General features: G+C 35.5%; 1 protein-coding gene across 4 annotated transcripts in view; it reads left to right on the forward strand.

Moving 5' to 3' along the window:
- Window positions 1-21,823, forward strand: part of LOC132703990 (5-hydroxytryptamine receptor-like) — a 536,822-nt gene that overhangs the window by 348,484 nt on the left and 166,515 nt on the right. For all 4 annotated transcript variants that reach the window (XM_060673574.1, XM_060673576.1, XM_060673577.1 and 1 more), the window contains one exon: window positions 6,872-7,090. In XM_060673574.1, coding sequence (XP_060529557.1) covers window positions 6,872-7,090 — 219 coding nt within the window. The remainder of the gene's footprint in view (window positions 1-6,871; window positions 7,091-21,823) is intronic.

Consider the following 21,823-nt stretch of genomic DNA (forward strand, 5'->3'; position numbering starts at 1 on the left):
ACGTTCGTTAAAAGTTTCAGCGGTGCTAACGGCTCAACAGTTCGAACTGGAAGAAACATTGTCTCTGCTTTCTTCCAGCCGCATTCCTCAGGATTTAAAGAATTGTCCAACCAAATTTGCATTTGCAGATATATTCTGCATGAATGTGGTAGTGAAGCTAAATTAATAGCAGACGATTTGTGGAAGCCACTATCAAACTTCTTACCTCGTGACTCTTCGAGAGTTTTGAGCTTTAACATCATTGCTTCTCCGGCTGTTTCGATGTCTTTGTCTGAAGAATTCGGAACTTAAAAAGTTTTAATTATCTCATGATTACTTGAATCTGTCTGCAAAATTTTTAACTAAAATTCTTAAATTTAATATTAACTTTACTGGTAATTATTGTGTCAGGTTGCTTCAAAATCTTGGGCTTCCACATGCTGACTGTAAGATCTTCAGGAGTAAAAGCAATCATGAGTACCGCAAGACCCACATCAGTTCCCACGATGACAACTTTTTCATTACTTTTAGCGATGTTGATTGCAGTTTGTACAATTAAAGTATCTGCTTCTTCTGGCGCTTGAAAAGCAGACAGCTCATGACAATCTTCTAAATAGTAAATTAAATGCTTTACGAAGTTGGCCTTGTTTCTATTATTGGATAGGAAAAATCCTTTTCACGAGAAACTTTCATCTCATTGGTAATATTTATTTCCGGTGAAATCTTTTTATAAACTCGCTGATATCTTTCGCATGATTTGATCCCCATGTTTTCAGGATTATAACTGTCAATTTCGTGAGTAATGCTTAAAAATGTAAGTCTCGTAAACTACAAATAGTTCTTGAAATGTATGATTCTTAGGCCAGACAACTTTGTGAAGCAGAATACCTCCTTCGATGACAAATTTTGTATTAGCAAAGTTCCTTGGAATGTGCGAAGGGAAAGTTCAGATTTTTGGCTTTTTTTGCATAATTCCTTGCTCATTAAAAAGAGCTATAGGAAACGGTGCCATTTCGTATTTAATAGAATTTTTCATCAAATCATCGATCAATCCAGCCGCAATTTTTTGGAAAAAGGTTGTGTTTACAGACACTTTCTCACTTTCTATCTCTATCTCTGCTGATTAATATTTTTACCGAGTTTAATTTGCTGTGCTTGAATGTATCGGCATTCAAACCGATCATTTTTTGCATGCTTTTTAAACCTTTCTCGATAGCGTAATAGCAATCTACTGATGAATCAGCAACCAATCCGCTTGGCAAAGATATCAACTTGTCGGGCCGAAGCTGAAAAATACCGTGCTCATTTAACCAATCATTGAATGTTTCAGTATCTTCTTTGTCTTTCTTCTATCTCCAATACCTTAACAAAATGTTAATACCTTCAATTTGAGAATGGTTGTCTATGTTTTCTTCCGAACTCGCTGTCCCTGCAATCAACTCACCGATAGCTGCAGCTGCTAAAATGTGCCCGCGTATATCTCGGGAATAACTTGTACAATTTAACATTTTGTCCACAGAATTCAACCCAAATAATTCTTTTATGCGAGATCCACCCTTAATAATCCCCACAGCTTTTAAATAGGACATGAATAGATGGAATACGCCTAAACGAACCAAGTTGGACTGCTTTTAATTCTTTATCCGGCGCATTACACAATATTTGCTTGGATTTAATCCACAACGCATAATCAAAAGTGAGGAAACAAGTTTTAATTTCAGTTTTTCTCGCGTTATCAGCAGCATAATGTAAATCCGTGTATATTGTCTGGGGATTGGATGGGTCTTGGTCAATAATTGGTAAAAAAAGAACTCTAGATGCTGGACATTCCATACTTCGAGAAACTTTTTCCAGACAACCTAGAGCGCTCTTTTTCAGTTTTGGCACATGATTGCCAGTTCCTAATGCCGGAGCAACAATACCAACGGCTATATGAATAGCATTTTTACCATCTATTTTCTGCGCATTATGATCGGCGTTATCGCATACATACTGGGCAAAAACTGGTGGTGTTATTTGAGTTACTTCAGCTGACATCTCAGCTGACATGCAACGCTACGTCATAATAAGAAACACAAACTCCCAAATTTGAAAGAAGATTGGCAATCAGCTTCGAGTCACTTTTACGGTTTATATACAGGTCAGTTGCATGATGGAAAATAGAGACAAATAACTTTGGACGGACTGCAAGAACGATCGAATGCGCTAAATAATTTTTCTTCTTCTTCTTCCGTTTTCTTCTCGCTGTTGTCGAATGACGCAAATTCCTCTTCACTCTTTCGATCACTTGCTAAGGTTTCAATACTAATCGATACGTTGTTGCTTCTTGTTTCGTTTTTCTTGACAACTTTATCCATCATAACTACACTTAAAAATATGTTTAAGTAAGTAGGGATATCTGTTTCAACATTATCTAAGACATTTGCTGAGGAAGGATAAACTTTACTGTCATAACTCGTACTTCTCATTTGCTTACGAATTAATTCTGCCGCCGTTTTAATGATTCTCAGAAGTTCGTCTTCTTTCTTCTCTTCTTTGTGTAGAGAGCAATATTCATCAACGGGTAATGTTTCTGTGCCTGAGTAACAAATTATTGTCTCTTTCCGAGCGCGTGTCACAATTGTAATATCACCTTTATAATTCAGCTGTAAATATTTTAGAATGGTTTTGTCACATAAGGCGTTGCTTCCAATTCGTTTCAATTCTTTAATTGTAAATTGACATCCGTCGTGATTTTCTATGTAATTATAAATAGCCTGCGTCGTTTGGCCAACACCTGGATCGGGAGTATGGCTGAATATCAATGGTCGTGGAATATATTCGAACTTGTCAAAGCAATTTCTATGATAACAAACTTAGCCTCAGCAGTTGCTCCTTTATTGAATTTATTGTATCGTCTGAAATAACATATTTATCACAATTCGACTTTGCCCAGCTTTTTTTTTTCAAAAAATACACAAAGAAGAAAAGTCAAAACATTCGATTGAGAGTGCACTTGATCGGGAAGATCTTCCAGAAGCAGGAGAATCAGCTACTTCCGGAAGTTTACCTTTCTTAGGCGAATATTCTAAGTTGCATAGCTGATGAATCACGATTTCAGTTTCGTTGTTGATTAATTCCGAAATTTTATCCTTGTTTTTTTTTACTAAGCTCACACAATGACTTAATGCCCTTTGCTTTTACTGTTTTACAGGGCCCACCACTTAAAATTCTCTTGCAAGTAACATATTTATGAAAAATTATTATTTCAAAATATTGGTGAAAAGTGTTTGTTAAAAAATAAAATCAGAAACCAAATTCAAGAAATAACGAGATTCAATCAAAGCACAAATAAATGAAGAAAAAAATAAATTTACACAAATATAAAAGACACGCACCGAATATTTTTGCCACGTGGTATAACAAAATATAACTACACAACTGCACGTAACGACTATTCACTACTAAATGACCAAGTCCCTAAATTAAGCAAGCTACAGCTCAGTAAACCGGTGCAGGTATACAATTTAAAAAAAGGACGTTCTTTACTATAGGCAGCTGCCGAAAATGAGATTAAGGATGCTACGACAAACATCACACTATGTATCCATTGAAATCTAACACTATATTTAAATATAAATTTTTATTATTAAAAGTAAAAATTGTGAGAATCAGAGCATGTAAGAATAAGAACAAATATTAGTTAATAGTGGAAATGAAAAACTCATTAACCAATAAGGTTGAAAATATAAAAAATATATATCTGAATAGTCCATTAATAATACAACAAAAAAGACCTGAACCATAATTCTCATAATAAGATGTAGAATATGCAAATTTTTATAAACAAATTAATTGGAAAACTCAACTCATGCTGCACAAAAATGACTTGAAGTCTGTTCATAGATATAAGAAAGTGATTATTTGCTTTTGAATTGGATTATCCAAGGGTTGTCATTAACATACAATGCAACAAGGTTATTACCTAAAGTTTCGGAATTTAAATGCAGGTAAAATTGTGGTTCGCAATAGAAAATAATTCTATACCTAACTGTTTTTAATATTCTTTGGTTTGGTATACTACTTAGTTTAAGTTTATTAGTAATCATTCTTATTTCTTGTGTAATACAGCGTGTATTGAATTGCGTACGAATTATGCAAAATATGTGCGAGTCTAGTGTATCTCAGTTATACGAGGAACAAAGCGTGCTTACATTAGATATCTTAACTAGGAGGCTTGAAAATGATGAAACCGGTGTTAAATGTGGCAGAACTACCTTATGGAAGTGTATTCAACACATGGGTTTTTGATTTAAAAAAATTGACAGGCACGTTTTAATGGAATCTTTTAGATTTCGGAAATGGCGACTGGAATATCTAGAAAAAATTAGGATTTGCAGAGAACAACAAGGGCCAATTATATACTTGGATGAAACCTGGTTCGACACTTATGATACCCCGGAAAAGGTTGACTCAACTGAAGTGTAAAACAAACGCGCCATCAAAAAGAGGTAAAAGAATAACTATTTGGCATGCTGGCTCTAAAGACGGTTGTATTCCAAATGGACTTTCTCTGTCTGTAAAAAATATTAAAGAACCTTCTCTGGATTACCATGAAGACAAAAACGCTGATTTATTTGAAAGTTGGTTTAAAAACAAACTAGTTCCAAACATTCCTCCTAATAGCGTGATTGTAATGGACAATTCAAGTTATCGCAGTAGAGAGTTGACTAAAACCCCTTTCTTATGTGTAATAACGACATTTATTTTCACGAAGATCATACCAAATATCAATTAACTGAGGTTCTACAAAGTTTTAATCTACAAAAGGAATACGTCTGTGATAATTATGAAAAAAATCTAGGGCATACTGTTTTAAGGCTTCCACCTTACTACTGTATATTTAATCCCATTGAACATGTTTAGCACTAACTGAAATCTGTCATTCGTCGTAACAATGTTTTAACCCGTGTTAACTCCAATGTCCTCAAACTTATAGAAACTGAAGTTTTTAACATCCCACCACAAAGTTGGGCAAATTCTGTTAAACATATAGAAAAAGCAGAACAATCGTATATCCATATTGCAAATAATATAGAACAAATAATTAGAACAGGCGATGATAGCGATAGTGATACTGATATGTTATGTGAATAATTTGTAATTTTATTATATAATTATATTATATTGTTTAGTATCTTTCCTAACAAAACCCCAAATAATTAAATTCTAAGCAAAGTACGAACCTGTTCAGCCATATTTCAATCTTACAGCTTGCCCGGGTCTTTCCTAAATTCGCATGTTAGTCACTTTCTTATATGTATGAATAGACTTTACCTGCAGTAGTTGCAAAGTTATAGCCATTTGTTTGTTGACAAATCAAATCAACCCTTGGACTTAGTTATACAGAAAAGTTATAAAATTAAATAAAAATGAAGGAATTTTTTTTTACCTTATTGTTGCAGAATTTTTTTCTTTTTTTTTCTCTATCAAAAAAAATACAACAAAAAAAAATGGTTTATAATAAATTGTTTAATAAACAAATGAAGAAATTATTAATATATTTTTTTTGCAATTATCTAGAGAAATACGAATAATGATTTTTAAGAAAAAAAATTGTTATGTATTTATTTAAATAATGGCTATTTTTAAAAAACGACTATAAACACATGGCATAAAAAAATTATAAAAATTACAATATAATGTCCAAGATGGAAATAAAATCATAACTGGCTTAAAATTATTGAAAACAAATCGTTTAAATAATATTATTTCAATTTTTCTATTTTTTTCTTGATTAAAAATTAATAATTAATGAAGTAATACAAATTTTTAATGTTGTTCAGAATATTAATAAAAAGGACTGCAGGTGACAAAAAAAAATCTGAATAATTATTTAAAGATTTATATCGCCTTTTATGACTGCAAAAACATGTTAGTTAACAATAAAAAACCTTTTAGGAAAATGGTTATTAAATTTTTTAAATCGCGGGGTCATAATCTTTGGGGTCTGTAGATAATACCTGAAATTGAAGTTTTTTTTTAAACATTTAGTTGCACAAAAAAATTATTTAAAAGAGAGACTCCAATACGGCAGCGCTGCGCGCATGCCGACACTGCAGCGCAGGAGCCCATTTTCCATGTTAAATAAAAATTATAAATATTGGTCCTACGATTTCGGGAGTCCAGAACTTATTAACTGAAATTTTCTGCTCTTTCAGAATCTTTTTTAATATTTGACCTATGACTTATACTTTTTGAGAAATTTTTAAAAAAATACCGAAAGACGTCTTTTTCTGGATGCCATTCCGGATCGAATGAACTATTGATCATATTTTTCTGAGACTTATAACGCTTTTTGGATGAATTAATTCTTCCCGACCAGACTAAAAGGGAATTTCAAAATTAAATTGAAGCAGGCAGAAATGTCGATGTCGATATGATATGACAATGCGTATGAAGTCACCGAAATTCGCTCCAGTTAGAATACATTGTGTCCGTTATAACAAGTTACTGCATTAACTTTCGCTATGTGGGGAGAGGCTACGGCCACCTTGCAGTTGTTATCTACCAACAATTAGACATGAGATACGATGACCAATATCAAACTTAGCTTTAACTTTTAAATGAAATAAATATTTGCTTGTTAAGTTGTGCGCTGTGTGACTATTTAATTTCATCGTTGCTTCTGATGAGTCTGATTCTGGTTGTTTTAAAAAGGTGACAATATTTTCTTGACCGAAACAAACAAAATTGATATGTACACTGTGGACTATACAAATCGAATTTTAAAAAATGTCTCCAGAAATTTTAACCGTTCAATTAGTTGTTTGTTTTCCTAATACTTTTGAAATAATATAATTCGGTTGGTTGCGTTGTTGAAATAATTTAGAGTATATATTCTCTTTATTAGTTTTCTACGAATTTCCACCTTCTGCTGGGAACGTGTCATCCCTTGAATCGCTCTATGCATTGAACTGCTCCACACCATTATGCTTCTTCAACGCCAGCAACAACTTCAGTCTCAACAGTACAGACCCTGAAGGAAATTTAAAGGATCCCATCACAGATGTAATTGTTATGGGCGTTTTATCAATAGTACTAGGGCTGATGATACTTGTTACAGTTATCGGTAAGTTTAGAAATTTATTCTTATTAAGAAGTTGAATAATTTAAGTTTTAGATTTTATGTTTAGTTAAACTAAAATTTCTCGGTCAATAACAATCGTACAAGGTCTTCGAGCATTATTAAAAAAATAATGTGATACATTACAAAAAGTCTCGGCATGGACGACAATAAATAAAATATGTATCAAAAGGCGACCAACAATGTATTGTCGTAATCTTTTCTATAAAATTTCGTTAAATATGAAACCATGTAAAAAATAAAACATATCATTTTGGTTATACATATGTACCATAGATGGAAAAGGGTTAGGGAAAATAGATTCATTTGCTAAAATTTAGATGCTCTAGTAACGGAAATCGGTGGAAGACTTTTTCAATATGAAATAGCACGCCACCGGCTAATTTTAACAGTTATAATATTGTTAATTGGTCTTCCAATTTTCTGATTTGCTTTTCTAAAATGTTTCCAGTATTTAGTAAATTACATCCAGGTACTCTGAAACAAATCATGTTTATTCACTATTCTGCGTCGGTTGTTGATGAATCGAACTTGCTGACGTTTGGCCAGTCACCTTGTTGGCGTCTTAAGAGCTAAACTGAAACTAGCTGGCATTCTACTCTGATACTACTACATGCTTCGTGACAAAGCTGAAAATCTTAATTTATCTTCTACCCAGAGTCTTATACAAAAATTTGAAAAACTAACGTCTGCACTAGTGAAACTATCAAACTCTTCTCAACTACCAAACTGTGGTAAATCAGTTCTTGCAAAAGGTTCTAACTTGGACCTTGTTCCACGTATTTTTCCAAATAAGGTAATCATTTAAAATGTCGAGTCTATCCTAACTAAACTGCCATCTCAAGCAGCTAATGAAATTCGATTTAAAACAGCAAAAATCCTTAGAAAATTCAAACTTTCTAAATCTACTATTCCAAAGCCTGAACGCATTGCTCTAAAATCTCTAAATTCTAATCTTGACATCGCAATTCTAAAGATTGCGGTCATGAACACAAGAAATATCAGAAAAAAATTCAAGATATTCTTACAGACAGATCTTATCGTCAACTTCAAAAACATTCTACGTCATCTATCAGAATCCGTCAAAAAGTATGTCGCTCATGACTCTAAAATTCGTCGTTTCTACGGACTCCCAAAAATTGACGAACCAGGACATGTTGTCAGCTTGCTTTGCTTCTCCAACATAATCTCTAACAAAATATCTAGCTTCGATATTAATACTCTTAACAGAGAAAACTTATTATTTCATTTGATTGAACTATTAAAAACAATTATATTAGATCCATACGACATTTTGATTGGTTTCGACATAAAATCCCTCTTTCCATAAAGTCCCTATTCCGAAAACTTTCAACATTATTTCAGATATATTAAAGTTCATTAATCTGGAGCCTTCTAATCTCTATTAAACGATGCTTTTCTGGAAGTTATTTTTCTTGTAACGGTGAAATTTATGAACAAACATCAGGAACAGCTATGGGTTCTCCCTTATCCCCAGTCATCGCGAATGTATTTATGGAAGCCTTGAAAAAGAAGGCCCTCGATACCTTCCAACTAAAACCAAAATTATGGAAAAGCTACGCCGAAATTTTGTTATTTGGCATGGCCAAGAATCGCTCCGAGATTTTCATAGCTATTTGAACTCTAATACACTCTATAAAAAAAAATTAGAACTAATAGTTATCTCCCATTTTAAGATATTCTTACCAATATATATATATATATATATATATATATATATATATATATATATATATATATATATATATATATATATATATATATATATATATATATATATATATATATATATATATATATATATATATATATATATATATATATATATATATATATATATATATATATATATATATATATATATATATATATATATATGGACTGTGGAAACACAAACAATCGCAAATGACGTAGAGAAGGAGCACATGACGAGGCAAAAACTTCAAACAATGTGCGGCACAGGAATAGACGTGAAGACGTTAAAGAAAATTTTAAATCAAGAGTGGAACGAGTCGTGTTTCTCTCATACATATATTAGCACGAAAAGCCTAGATCAAGTTGCAACTCTAAATGACTTGGCAGTAAATCTATCCGCTATGTTGCAAAGAACGTACCGGAAATTAAGAGATTGGCCATGGAAAACAAGCCTAAACCACAGAAGATTGCTTACATCGAGTCTAGCAGTAGAGTACAATTAGATGAAATAGAAGAACCCCAAGAAAAGCATATATTGCTTGTTGGAATAGAGGAGGCAAAAATAGATATGGATGGACTGCTAGAACTATATTGATAAACGTATATATATATATATATATATATATATATATATATATATATATATATATATATATATATATATATATATATATATATAAATATACATATAAATAGCCGGGGCGAGCCAAGACCAGAAGGACAAAGCGTCTGATCCGAAGCGGGCGGCTTAAATGGGTGGATAGAGCTCAATGCCGTAGTGAAGGCAGTCTGTCTAGAGAAGGTCACTCGAATAAATCAAACACAATTTTAAATATGGTAGATGGCTGAACCTAGCATGGATAAATTTACGGTGAAGGGGAGGGATACCCAAGTACTGGTCGGAGAAGAGAGTGGGAGAGCGCGCTCCTCCCGACCATCAGCATGCGATCGGAGTTAATCCTTATGAGAAGAGATCCTTGGTTGCTAGAACTTCACCTAAGATGAGAACCTTGTCCTTACCTGATCTGAGTCCACCATTTTTGGAGAGCCAATCGAAAAATAAAAGGAGAAGGGAAGAACTTATGCCAACACTATCGTTCAAGAGAATGCATCCGAAGAGCAACACTCAACAGATTGGCATAAGAATCTTAATGAATGAATCTTAACTGAACAAAAGAGACCATGAAATGTCTTATAATCAAGACTCCCAAGCAAACCAAGAAATCAAAGCTGTTATAAAACCGACAACGACAAGAGAGATGGCAATATAGACTGTGGAAATAGATACCCAGACTGTGGAAACACAAACAATCGCAAATGACGTAGAGAAGGAGCACATGACGAGGCAAAAACTTCAAACAATGTGCGGTACAGGAATAGACGTGAAGACGTTAAAGAAAATTTTAAATCAAGAGTGGAACGAGTCGTGTTTCTCTCATACATATATTAGCACGAAAAGCCTAGATCAAGTTGCAACTCTAAATGACTTGGCAGTAAATCTATCCGCTATGTTGCAAAGAACGTACCGGAAATTAAGAGATTGGCCATGGAAAACAAGCCTAAACCACAGAAGATTGCTTACATCGAGTCTAGCAGTAGAGTACAATTAGATGAAATAGAAGAACCCCAAGAAAAGCATATATTGCTTGTTGGAATAGAGGAGGCAAAAATAGATATGGATGGACTGCTAGAACTATATTGCGCAACGAAGAAAATGGCAGAAATTGCGAAGAAAAAACTTATAAATAAACTTACCCTCGTTCTGCAAAAAGAATACGACCTTGTGGAATGTCGTAAGACCGTGGAATGTGCACTAATAGAAGATGAGCTCGATGTTGAACTCTACATTCAAACACCAGTAGGACGCGAGAAGGAAGACAAACTGAAGGAGCCAAGAAGGAAACCAAACGACGCTATATACATAGAAAAAGGGAATCACTCCTATGCAAGTCTGTTAAAAATAGAGGAGATACAGTCGAGGAACTTAGGAGGTAGCGTGGAAACTGCAAAAATGTCCAAGAGAGGAGACCTAATACTCACTATGGAGAATGGCAGCAATAGGGCTGAAAACATAGTTGAAGCTCTAAAAAGCATAACTGGGAAAGGAGCAGTAAGACGGTTAGGAGGATCGGAAAGACGTATGGTTCTACATGTGCGGAACATCGATGCTGTAACAAGCAAAGAGGAAGTAGAGAGAGCTGTCCAAAACATGGTGGCTTGAGAAGGGGAAGAACAGACAGTCTCAGTCAGTAACATACGGCCAGGCTTTGGAGAAACACAGGTCGCAATGATTCTGGTTGACAAACAGACTGGAGTGAAATTGATTGAAAGCGGCGGCATAAAAGTTGGGCTTACAAACTGCAGAATCAGGGAGAGAATAAATGTGACTACGTGCAAGCAACTTGTACTGTGTGATCTGCCTCAAATCTGGTCACAGGACACAAACAATGCGATGCCCAGTATACAAAAGATATATAGACGGGTTTACGCAAAAACATAAAAATGGCTAATTTCGTCCAAATTAACTTAGGCCGTCGGCGTCCTGCCCATGATTTACTTGCTCCAACGATTGTGACAAACGACATAGATATCATACTGATCAGTGAACCAAATAAAAAACTCTGCGAATGAACAAACTGGTACCTAGACAATAATTTGGACGCTGCGATAGGAGTCATAAACATTAAGATCTACGTAGCTAAGAGTGGAAGAGGAAACGGTTTCGTGTGGATAGAATGTCTCGGACTAACAATAGCCAGCTGTTATATATCGCCCAATATCACACTGGAAGAGTTTACTGGTTTCTTGGAGAATATGGAGGATGCTATTGGCGTACGATGGAAGAAATGTATAGTGGTTGGAGATTTTAACGCAAACGCTGCTATTTCGGGTTCGTCTTCGAGTGACAGAAGAGGTGATATGTTGGCTGAATGGACTGCAGGACTAGACCTTATAACACTAAATGAAGGATCTCACCCTACCTTTTGTAGAGGAAATAGTGTATCCCATATTGATGTTACTCTGGTCTCTGGGAACATCAGTAGTTTCTTCTCAGACTGGCACGTGTCTGATCAGGAAACCCTATCGGACCACAACTATATCTTATTTAGAACTGAGTGTGGACTAAATATCAGAAGCCGTGACGCAGCAGTTGTGAGGACATTCAAAGGCTGGAAAATGAATGAGGAAAAAACTAAATATTTCATAGAAGACATAAAACGAAATCTGAGTACACAGGCCAACTCTCTGACTCCAGCAAAACTAACTGAGGCTGTAAAAAATGCTTGCGACAAAACTTCCAAGAAAATATACAGCATGACAGGTACCAGAAAACCAGTGTACTGGTGGACCTCACAAATAGGTGAAGCTAGAAAAAAATGCCTTCGAGCAAAAAGACATGCCACCCGCATCAACAGAGCACAAACAAGCACTTATATGGAAAAGGAAACCGCACGAATAGAGTATAAAGGTAAAAGGCACTGTCTTAAAAAGATGATAAAGATAGCGAAACAAAACGCATGGAAACTGGTTATTGACGAAGTGCAGGCTGATTTTTGGGGACGTGGATACCAGATTGTCACGAAAAAATTCAATTTAAAAGCGGCGGGACACATATTAGACGAAGTGATGATGAATGAAGCTACAAAACTTTTTCTAAAACACAAAGAAATAATATGGCCACCCACCAACATAGATCTCATAAAAGCACCATTATGGACTCTAGATGAACTCAGAGACGCAGCAGGTAAACTAAAACCCAAGAAGGCAGCAGGGCCTAATAAAATTTCACCTGAGTACACCCAGTGCGTAATTAAAAACCTACCCGATAAATGTCTGGAGGTGATGAACCAACAAATGAAATTAGGAGTTTTCCCTAAGATATGGAAGACTGCAAGACTGGTACTAATAGAAAAACAGAAGAGACCGGGACAAGAGGTTTCTTATCGACCGCTGTGCTTACTAGAATGCCTAGGAAAAGTCTTGGAACACCTAATTAAGAATAGGCTAAGTTGCGAAATAGAGGCAAAGGGGGGGTTTTGCTCAGTCCCAGTTTGGGTTCCTGAAAGGACGCTCTACCGTGGATGCTCTGACAAGAGTTTTGGACAAGGCAAAAGAAGCAAAAAGCGCTGCCTGGGCAAACCGAATTTTGTCTTTTCGTCACGCTTGATGTCAAGAATGCCTTTAATACAGCTCCGTGGGAAGGAATGCAACTACTGCGACCACATAGATAATGTCGAACACACTTTTTTCGTTTGCGCACGGTGGAACGTAGAACGCCTTGACGCTGAACAGCACATAGGACAGAATCTAACCCCTGAAAATGTTGTCAATCACATGCTAGCGAGTGAAGAGAAGTAGCACATAATCTGCAGCGTTATTCAAAAAATCATAAGGCGCAAAGAAGAAGACAAGACGACTCGGCGAATGCAATATCTTGGCAAAGCACGAAATGTTGAAGTAATACCGACAGGTGGTTCCAACATTTCCTGCAAGGAGGGAGAGTGTGAGGCGGTTTTTTTTACACTACCTGTGATCAACTGACAGGTGTCTTTTTGAAGATTTTTCCCCTCACTAAAAAATAAATAAATAAATAAATAAATAAATATATATATATATATATATATATATATATATATATATATATATATATATATATATATATATATATATATATATATATATATATATATATATATATATATATATATATATATATATATATATATATATATATATATATATATATATATATATATATATATATATATATATATATATATATATATATATATATATATATATATATATATATATATATATATATATATATATATATATATGATGACACTATATTCCGGGATATCATCCGTTCGCTCGTTGAACTCCGACTGGAATCCTGCATCCGACTGGAATCCTGCAAATCTTGCATCCGACTGGAATCCTGCAGACGTTTCGCCAAAATCTCACTTGGCATCTTCAATGCTCGCGCTCCGAAAACACTTCGAACACTCACACATGTTTTCTGATTCTGCAGTTTGCAAGCCCAACTTTTATGCCGCCGCTTTCAATCAATTTCACTCCAGTCTGTTTGTCAACCAGAATCATTGCGACCTGTGTTTCTCCAAAGCCTGGCCGTATGTTACTGACTGAGACTGTCTGTTCTTCCCCTTCTCAAGCCACCATGTTTTGGACAGCTCTCTCTACTTCCTCTTTGCTTGTTACAGCATCGATGTTCCGCACATGTAGAACCATACGTCTTTCCGATCCTCCTAACCGTCTTACTGCTCCTTTCCCAGTTATGCTTTTTAGAGCTTCAACTATGTTTTCAGCCCTATTTTTAACAGACTTTCATAGGAGTGATTCCCTTTTTCTATGTATATAGCGTCGTTTGGTTTCCTTCTTGGCTCCTTCAGTTTGTCTTCCTTCTCGCGTCCTACTGGTGTTTGAATATAGAGTTCAACATCGAGCTCATCTTCTATTAGTGCACATTCCACGGTCTTACGACATTCCACAAGGTCGTATTCTTTTTGCAGAACGAGGGTAAGTTTATTTATAAGTTTTTTCTTCGCAATTTCTGCCATTTTCTTCGTTGCGCAATATAGTTCTAGCAGTCCATCCATATCTATTTTTGCCTCCTCTATTCCAACAAGCAATATATGCTTTTCTTGGGGTTCTTCTATTTCATCTAATTGTACTCTACTGCTAGACTCGATGTAAGCAATCTTCTGTGGTTTAGGCTTGTTTTCCATGGCCAATCTCTTAATTTCCGGTACGTTCTTTGCAACATAGCGGATAGATTTACTGCCAAGTCATTTAGAGTTGCAACTTGATCTAGGCTTTTCGTGCTAATATATGTATGAGAGAAACACGACTCGTTCCACTCTTGATTTAAAATTTTCTTTAACGTCTTCACGTCTATTCCTGTGCCGCACATTGTTTGAAGTTTTTGCCTCGTCATGTGCTCCTTCTCTACGTCATTTGCGATTGTTTGTGTTTCCACAGTCCATATATATATATATATATATATATATATATATATATATATATATATATATATATATATATATATATATATATATATATATATATATATATATATATATATATATATATATATATATATATATATATATATATATATATATATATATATATATATATATATATATATATATATATATATATATATATATATATATATATATATATATATATATATATATATATATATATATATATATATATATATATATATATATATATATATATATATGGACTGTGGAAACACAAACAATCGCAAATGACGTAGAGAAGGAGCACATGACGAGGAAACAATGTGCGGCACAGGAATAGACGTGAAGACGTTAAAGAAAATTTTAAATCAAGAGTGGAACGAGTCGTGTTTCTCTCATACATATATTAGCACGAAAAGCCTAGATCAAGTTGCAACTCTAAATGACTTGGCAGTAAATCTATCCGCTATGTTGCAAAGAACGTACCGGAAATTAAGAGATTGGCCATGGAAAACAAGCCTAAACCACAGAAGATTGCTTACATCGAGTCTAGCAGTAGAGTACAATTAGATGAAATAGAAGAACCCCAAGAAAAGCATATATTGCTTGTTGGAATAGAGGAGGCAAAAATAGATATGGATGGACTGCTAGAACTATATTGCGCAACGAAGAAAATGGCAGAAATTGCGAAGAAAAAACTTATAAATAAACTTACCCTCGTTCTGCAAAAAGAATACGACCTTGTGGAATGTCGTAAGACCGTGGAATGTGCACTAATAGAAGATGAGCTCGATGTTGAACTCTATATTCAAACACCAGTAGGACGCGAGAAGGAAGACAAACTGAAGGAGCCAAGAAGGAAACCAAACGACGCTATATACATAGAAAAAGGGAATCACTCCTATGAAAGTCTGTTAAAAATAGGGCTGAAAACATAGTTGAAGCTCTAAAAAGCATAACTGGGAAAGGAGCAGTAAGACGGTTAGGAGGATCGGAAAGACGTATGGTTCTACATGTGCGGAACATCGATGCTGTAACAAGCAAAGAGGAAGTAGAGAGAGCTGTCCAAAACATGGTGGCTTGAGAAGGGGAAGAACAGACAGTCTCAGTCAGTAACATACGGCCAGGCTTTGGAGAAACACAGGTCGCAATGATTCTGGTTGACAAACAGACTGGAGTGAAATTGATTGAAAGCGGCGGCATAAAAGTTGGGCTTACAAACTGCAGAATCAGAAAACATGTGTGAGTGTTCGAAGTGTTTTCGGAGCGCGAGCATTGAAGATGCCAAGTGAGATTTTGGCGAAACGTCTGCAGGATTCCAGTCGGATGCAAGATTTGCAGGATTCCAGTCGGATGCAGGATTCCAGTCGGAGTTCAACGAGCGAACGGATGATATCCCGGAATATAGTGTCATCATATATATATATATATATATATATATATATATATATATATATATATATATATATATATATATACATATATATATATATATATATATATATATATATATATATATATATATATATATATATATATATATATATATATATATATATATATATATATATATATATATATATATATATATTTATTTATTTATTTATTTATTTTTTAGTGAGGGGAAAAATTTTCAAAAAGACACCTGTCAGTTGATCACAGGTAGTGTAAAAAAAACCGCCTCACACTCTCCCTCCTTGCAGGAAATGTTGGAACCACCTGTCGGTATTACTTCAACATTTCGTGCTTTGCCAAGCTATTGCATTCGCCGAGTCGTCTTGTCTTCTTCTTTGCGCCTTATGATTTTTTGAATAACGCTGCAGATTATGTGCTACTTCTCTTCACTCGCTAGCATGTGATTGACAACATTTTCAGGGGTTAGATTCTGTCCTATGTGCTGTTCAGCGTCAAGGCGTTCTACGTTCCACCGTGCGCAAACGAAAAAAGTGTGTTCGACATTATCTATGTGGTCGCAGTAGTTGCATTCCTTCCCACGGAGCTGTATTAAAGGCATTCTTGACATCAAGCGTGACGAAAAGACAAAATTCGGTTTGCCCAGGCAGCGCTTTTTGCTTCTTTTGCCTTGTCCAAAACTCTTGTCAGAGCATCCACGGTAGAGCGTCCTTTCAGGAACCCAAACTGGGACTGAGCAAAACCCCCCCTTTGCCTCTATTTCGCAACTTAGCCTATTCTTAATTAGGTGTTCCAAGACTTTTCCTAGGCATTCTAGTAAGCACAGCGGTCGATAAGAAACCTCTTGTCCCGGTCTCTTCTGTTTTTCTATTAGTACCAGTCTTGCAGTCTTCCATATCTTAGGGAAAACTCCTAATTTCATTTGTTGGTTCATCACCTCCAGACATTTATCGGGTAGGTTTTTAATTACGCACTGGGTGTACTCAGGTGAAATTTTATTAGGCCCTGCTGCCTTCTTGGGTTTTAGTTTACCTGCTGCGTCTCTGAGTTCATCTAGAGTCCATAATGGTGCTTTTATGAGATCTATGTTGGTGGGTGGCCATATTATTTCTTTGTGTTTTAGAAAAAGTTTTGTAGCTTCATTCATCATCACTTCGTCTAATATGTGTCCCGCCGCTTTTAAATTGAATTTTTTCGTGACAATCTGGTATCCACGTCCCCAAAAATCAGCCTGCACTTCGTCAATAACCAGTTTCCATGCGTTTTGTTTCGCTATCTTTATCATCTTTTTAAGACAGTGCCTTTTACCTTTATACTCTATTCGTGCGGTTTCCTTTTCCATATAAGTGCTTGTTTGTGCTCTGTTGATGCGGGTGGCATGTCTTTTTGCTCGAAGGCATTTTTTTCTAGCTTCACCTATTTGTGAGGTCCACCAGTACACTGGTTTTCTGGTACCTGTCATGCTGTATATTTTCTTGGAAGTTTTGTCGCAAGCATTTTTTACAGCCTCAGTTAGTTTTGCTGGAGTCAGAGAGTTGGCCTGTGTACTCAGATTTCGTTTTATGTCTTCTATGAAATATTTAGTTTTTTCCTCATTCATTTTCCAGCCTTTGAATGTCCTCACAACTGCTGCGTCACGGCTTCTGATATTTAGTCCACACTCAGTTCTAAATAAGATATAGTTGTGGTCCGATAGGGTTTCCTGATCAGACACGTGCCAGTCTGAGAAGAAACTACTGATGTTCCCAGAGACCAGAGTAACATCAATATGGGATACACTATTTCCTCTACAAAAGGTAGGGTGAGATCCTTCATTTAGTGTTATAAGGTCTAGTCCTGCAGTCCATTCAGCCAACATATCACCTCTTCTGTCACTCGAAGACGAACCCGAAATAGCAGCGTTTGCGTTAAAATCTCCAACCACTATACATTTCTTCCATCGTACGCCAATAGCATCCTCCATATTCTCCAAGAAACCAGTAAACTCTTCCAGTGTGATATTGGGCGATATATAACAGCTGGCTATTGTTAGTCCGAGACATTCTATCCACACGAAACCGTTTCCTCTTCCACTCTTAGCTACGTAGATCTTAATGTTTATGACTCCTATCGCAGCGTCCAAATTATTGTCTAGGTACCAGTTTGTTCATTCGCAGAGTTTTTTATTTGGTTCACTGATCAGTATGATATCTATGTCGTTTGTCACAATCGTTGGAGCAAGTAAATCATGGGCAGGACGCCGACGGCCTAAGTTAATTTGGACGAAATTAGCCATTTTTATGTTTTTGCGTAAACCCGTCTATATATCTTTTGTATACTGGGCATCGCATTGTTTGTGTCCTGTGACCAGATTTGAGGCAGATCACACAGTACAAGTTGCTTGCACGTAGTCACATTTATTCTCTCCCTGATTCTGCAGTTTGTAAGCCCAACTTTTATGCCGCCGCTTTCAATCAATTTCACTCCAGTCTGTTTGTCAACCAGAATCATTGCGACCTGTGTTTCTCCAAAGCCTGGCCGTATGTTACTGACTGAGACTGTCTGTTCTTCCCCTTCTCAAGCCACCATGTTTTGGACAGCTCTCTCTACTTCCGCTTTGCTTGTTACAGCATCGATGTTCCGCACATGTAGAACCATACGTCTTTCCGATCCTCCTAACCGTCTTACTGCTCCTTTCCCAGTTATGCTTTTTAGAGCTTCAACTATGTTTTCAGCCCTATTGCTGCCATTCTCCATAGTGAGTATTAGGTCTCCTCTCTTGGACATTTTTGCAGTTTCCACGCTACCTCCTAAGTTCCTCGACTGTATCTCCTCTATTTTTAACAGACTTGCATAGGAGTGATTCCCTTTTTCTATGTATATAGCGTCGTTTGGTTTCCTTCTTGGCTCCTTCAGTTTGTCTTCCTTCTCGCGTCCTACTGGTGTTTGAATGTAGAGTTCAACATCGAGCTCATCTTCTATTAGTGCACATTCCACGGTCTTACGACATTCCACAAGGTCGTATTCTTTTTGCAGAACGAGGGTAAGTTTATTTATAAGTTTTTTCTTCGCAATTTCTGCCATTTTCTTCGTTGCGCAATATAGTTCTAGCAGTCCATCCATATCTATTTTTGCCTCCTCTATTCCAACAAGCAATATATGCTTTTCTTGGGGTTCTTCTATTTCATCTAATTGTACTCTACTGCTAGACTCGATGTAAGCAATCTTCTGTGATTTAGGCTTGTTTTCCATGGCCAATCTCTTAATTTCCGGTACGTTCTTTGCAACATAGCGGATAGATTTACTGCCAAGTCATTTAGAGTTGCAACTTGATCTAGGCTTTTCGTGCTAATATATGTATGAGAGAAACACGACTCGTTCCACTCTTGATTTAAAATTTTCTTTAACGTCTTCACGTCTATTCCTGTACCGCACATTGTTTGAAGTTTTTGCCTCGTCATGTGCTCCTTCTCTACGTCATTTGCGATTGTTTGTGTTTCCACAGTCTGGGTATCTATTTCCACAGTCTATATTGCCATCTCTCTTGTCGTTGTCGGTTTTATAACAGCTTTGATTTCTTGGTTTGCTTGGGAGTCTTGATTATAAGACATTTCATGGTCTCTTTTGTTCAGTTAAGATTCATTCATTAAGATTCTTATGCCAATCTGTTGAGTGTTGCTCTTCGGATGCATTCTCTTGAACGATAGTGTTGGCATAAGTTCTTCCCTTCTCCTTTTATTTTTCGATTGGCTCTCCAAAAATGGTGGACTCAGATCAGGTAAGGACAAGGTTCTCATCTTAGGTGAAGTTCTAGCAACCAAGGATCTCTTCTCATAAGGATTAACTCCGATCGCATGCTGATGGTCGGGAGGAGCGCGCTCTCCCACTCTCTTCTCCGACCAGTACTTGGGTATCCCTCCCCTTCACCGTAAATTTATCCATGCTAGGTTCAGCCATCTACCATATTTAAAATTGTGTTTGATTTATTCGAGTGACCTTCTCTAGACAGACTGCCTTCACTACGGCATTGAGCTCTATCCACCCATTTAAGCCGCCCGCTTCGGATCAGACGCTTTGTCCTTCTGGTCTTGGCTCGCCCCGGCTATTTATATGTATATTTATATATATATATATATATATATATATATATATATATATATATATATACGTTTATCAATAATATATATATATATATATATATATATATATATATATATATATATATATATATATATATATATATATATATATATATATATTATTGATAAACGTACTCTACAACTTCCAAAATACATACTCAGTTAACGATGTCACTTCATCTACAACGTGGAGACTTCCGATTTCGGAAGTCACAACGTTTCCTATGTAAAACTTTGCCAGTATGACCTCCTTGAGGGCCTTAGGAACGTTCCTGCAAAATTTTCTAATGAAGTCCCAAGGTCGACCATTTATCCGTACATTATCAATTTTAGTTCAGGCGTAGATCGTTGGCGCTCGCATCGCAATTCGCAGTGTAATCTTGGTATGTCTGTCGCATGTATTGACTTCCCTTTGAATCTCCGCGGTAAACCATACGTTAGGACTTCACAGTATGTTTAGTTGTAGTAGTTTATGGCTTCCTACGAGGTAGTAAAATGGCATTTTTTGCGTATTTCAAGGCCGTTACGAACGAAATTTTGTGACTTCCCTTAAAAATGAATGGAGTACTAAATTAATGCCTTCTCTGGTTTTAGATAAAAACAAGAAAATGTTCAAAAAGATATGATGAAGATGTGATAAACACAATTTGAATATTGGCAGTTTAATTATTTTTCTGTCTTTAATAATAATAAAGGACTTTTATTATACAAAATAAATAAATATAGTTTTGAAAAATTTTCTTCCGCTTGTTCGCCTTGACAAGTTTATTTATACACAAAAGCTGCTTAGGTACATTAACTTCAATAAAATAAATGAATTAAAAAGAAAACATAAAATAAAAAGTAAGAAGCCTGAAATATCGTAGATTTCGCGAGATCAATTAAATAGGTAAATGCTGATAAAGGTTATTTTCAGAAATTGTTTATTTGTATTGGTTCATTTTCAGTTCTCAATTTATACTAGAGTTTAAATGTATTACTGCTCTTTTTATTTAATTAAATAATTTTTTTAAAAATAAATTCATTTTTTGATTGTAGTATTTTAGCCGGAAATTTATGAATTATTTTTGAATAGTTCAAAATAGTGTTATAATATAGCCCGAAAACGACGGTTTGACGTATATACATCTATGCTAAAATGCAGTCTTTGCTGGAAATACTTTGGAATATGGTTTTTTATAATTATGAAAAATAAGGTCGCAGACTGTAAATATCGTGTAAGATGTTGGGATACCTTATGTTAGTCTTAGTCAATAGTTCTGCAGTTCTGGATTTTCGTTTGCACTTTCTTGCTAAAATGTAATAATCACTTTTTATCATTTCTTGTACACTAAGAATGCATCATCAATTGGTCGTATAAAAATCGTGCGGTGCAGAGGGTGGTGGGGGTGAATTTTCTAAAATTTGTCAAGAAATTATTATTTTTTTGTTATCTACGCCATACTGCTCTTAAATTG

Source organism: Cylas formicarius, unplaced genomic scaffold (genome assembly GCF_029955315.1).
Source record: "Cylas formicarius isolate icCylForm1 unplaced genomic scaffold, icCylForm1.1 PGA_scaffold_6__28_contigs__length_40554024, whole genome shotgun sequence".
In the NCBI taxonomy this organism is placed as follows: domain Eukaryota; kingdom Metazoa; phylum Arthropoda; class Insecta; order Coleoptera; family Brentidae; genus Cylas; species Cylas formicarius.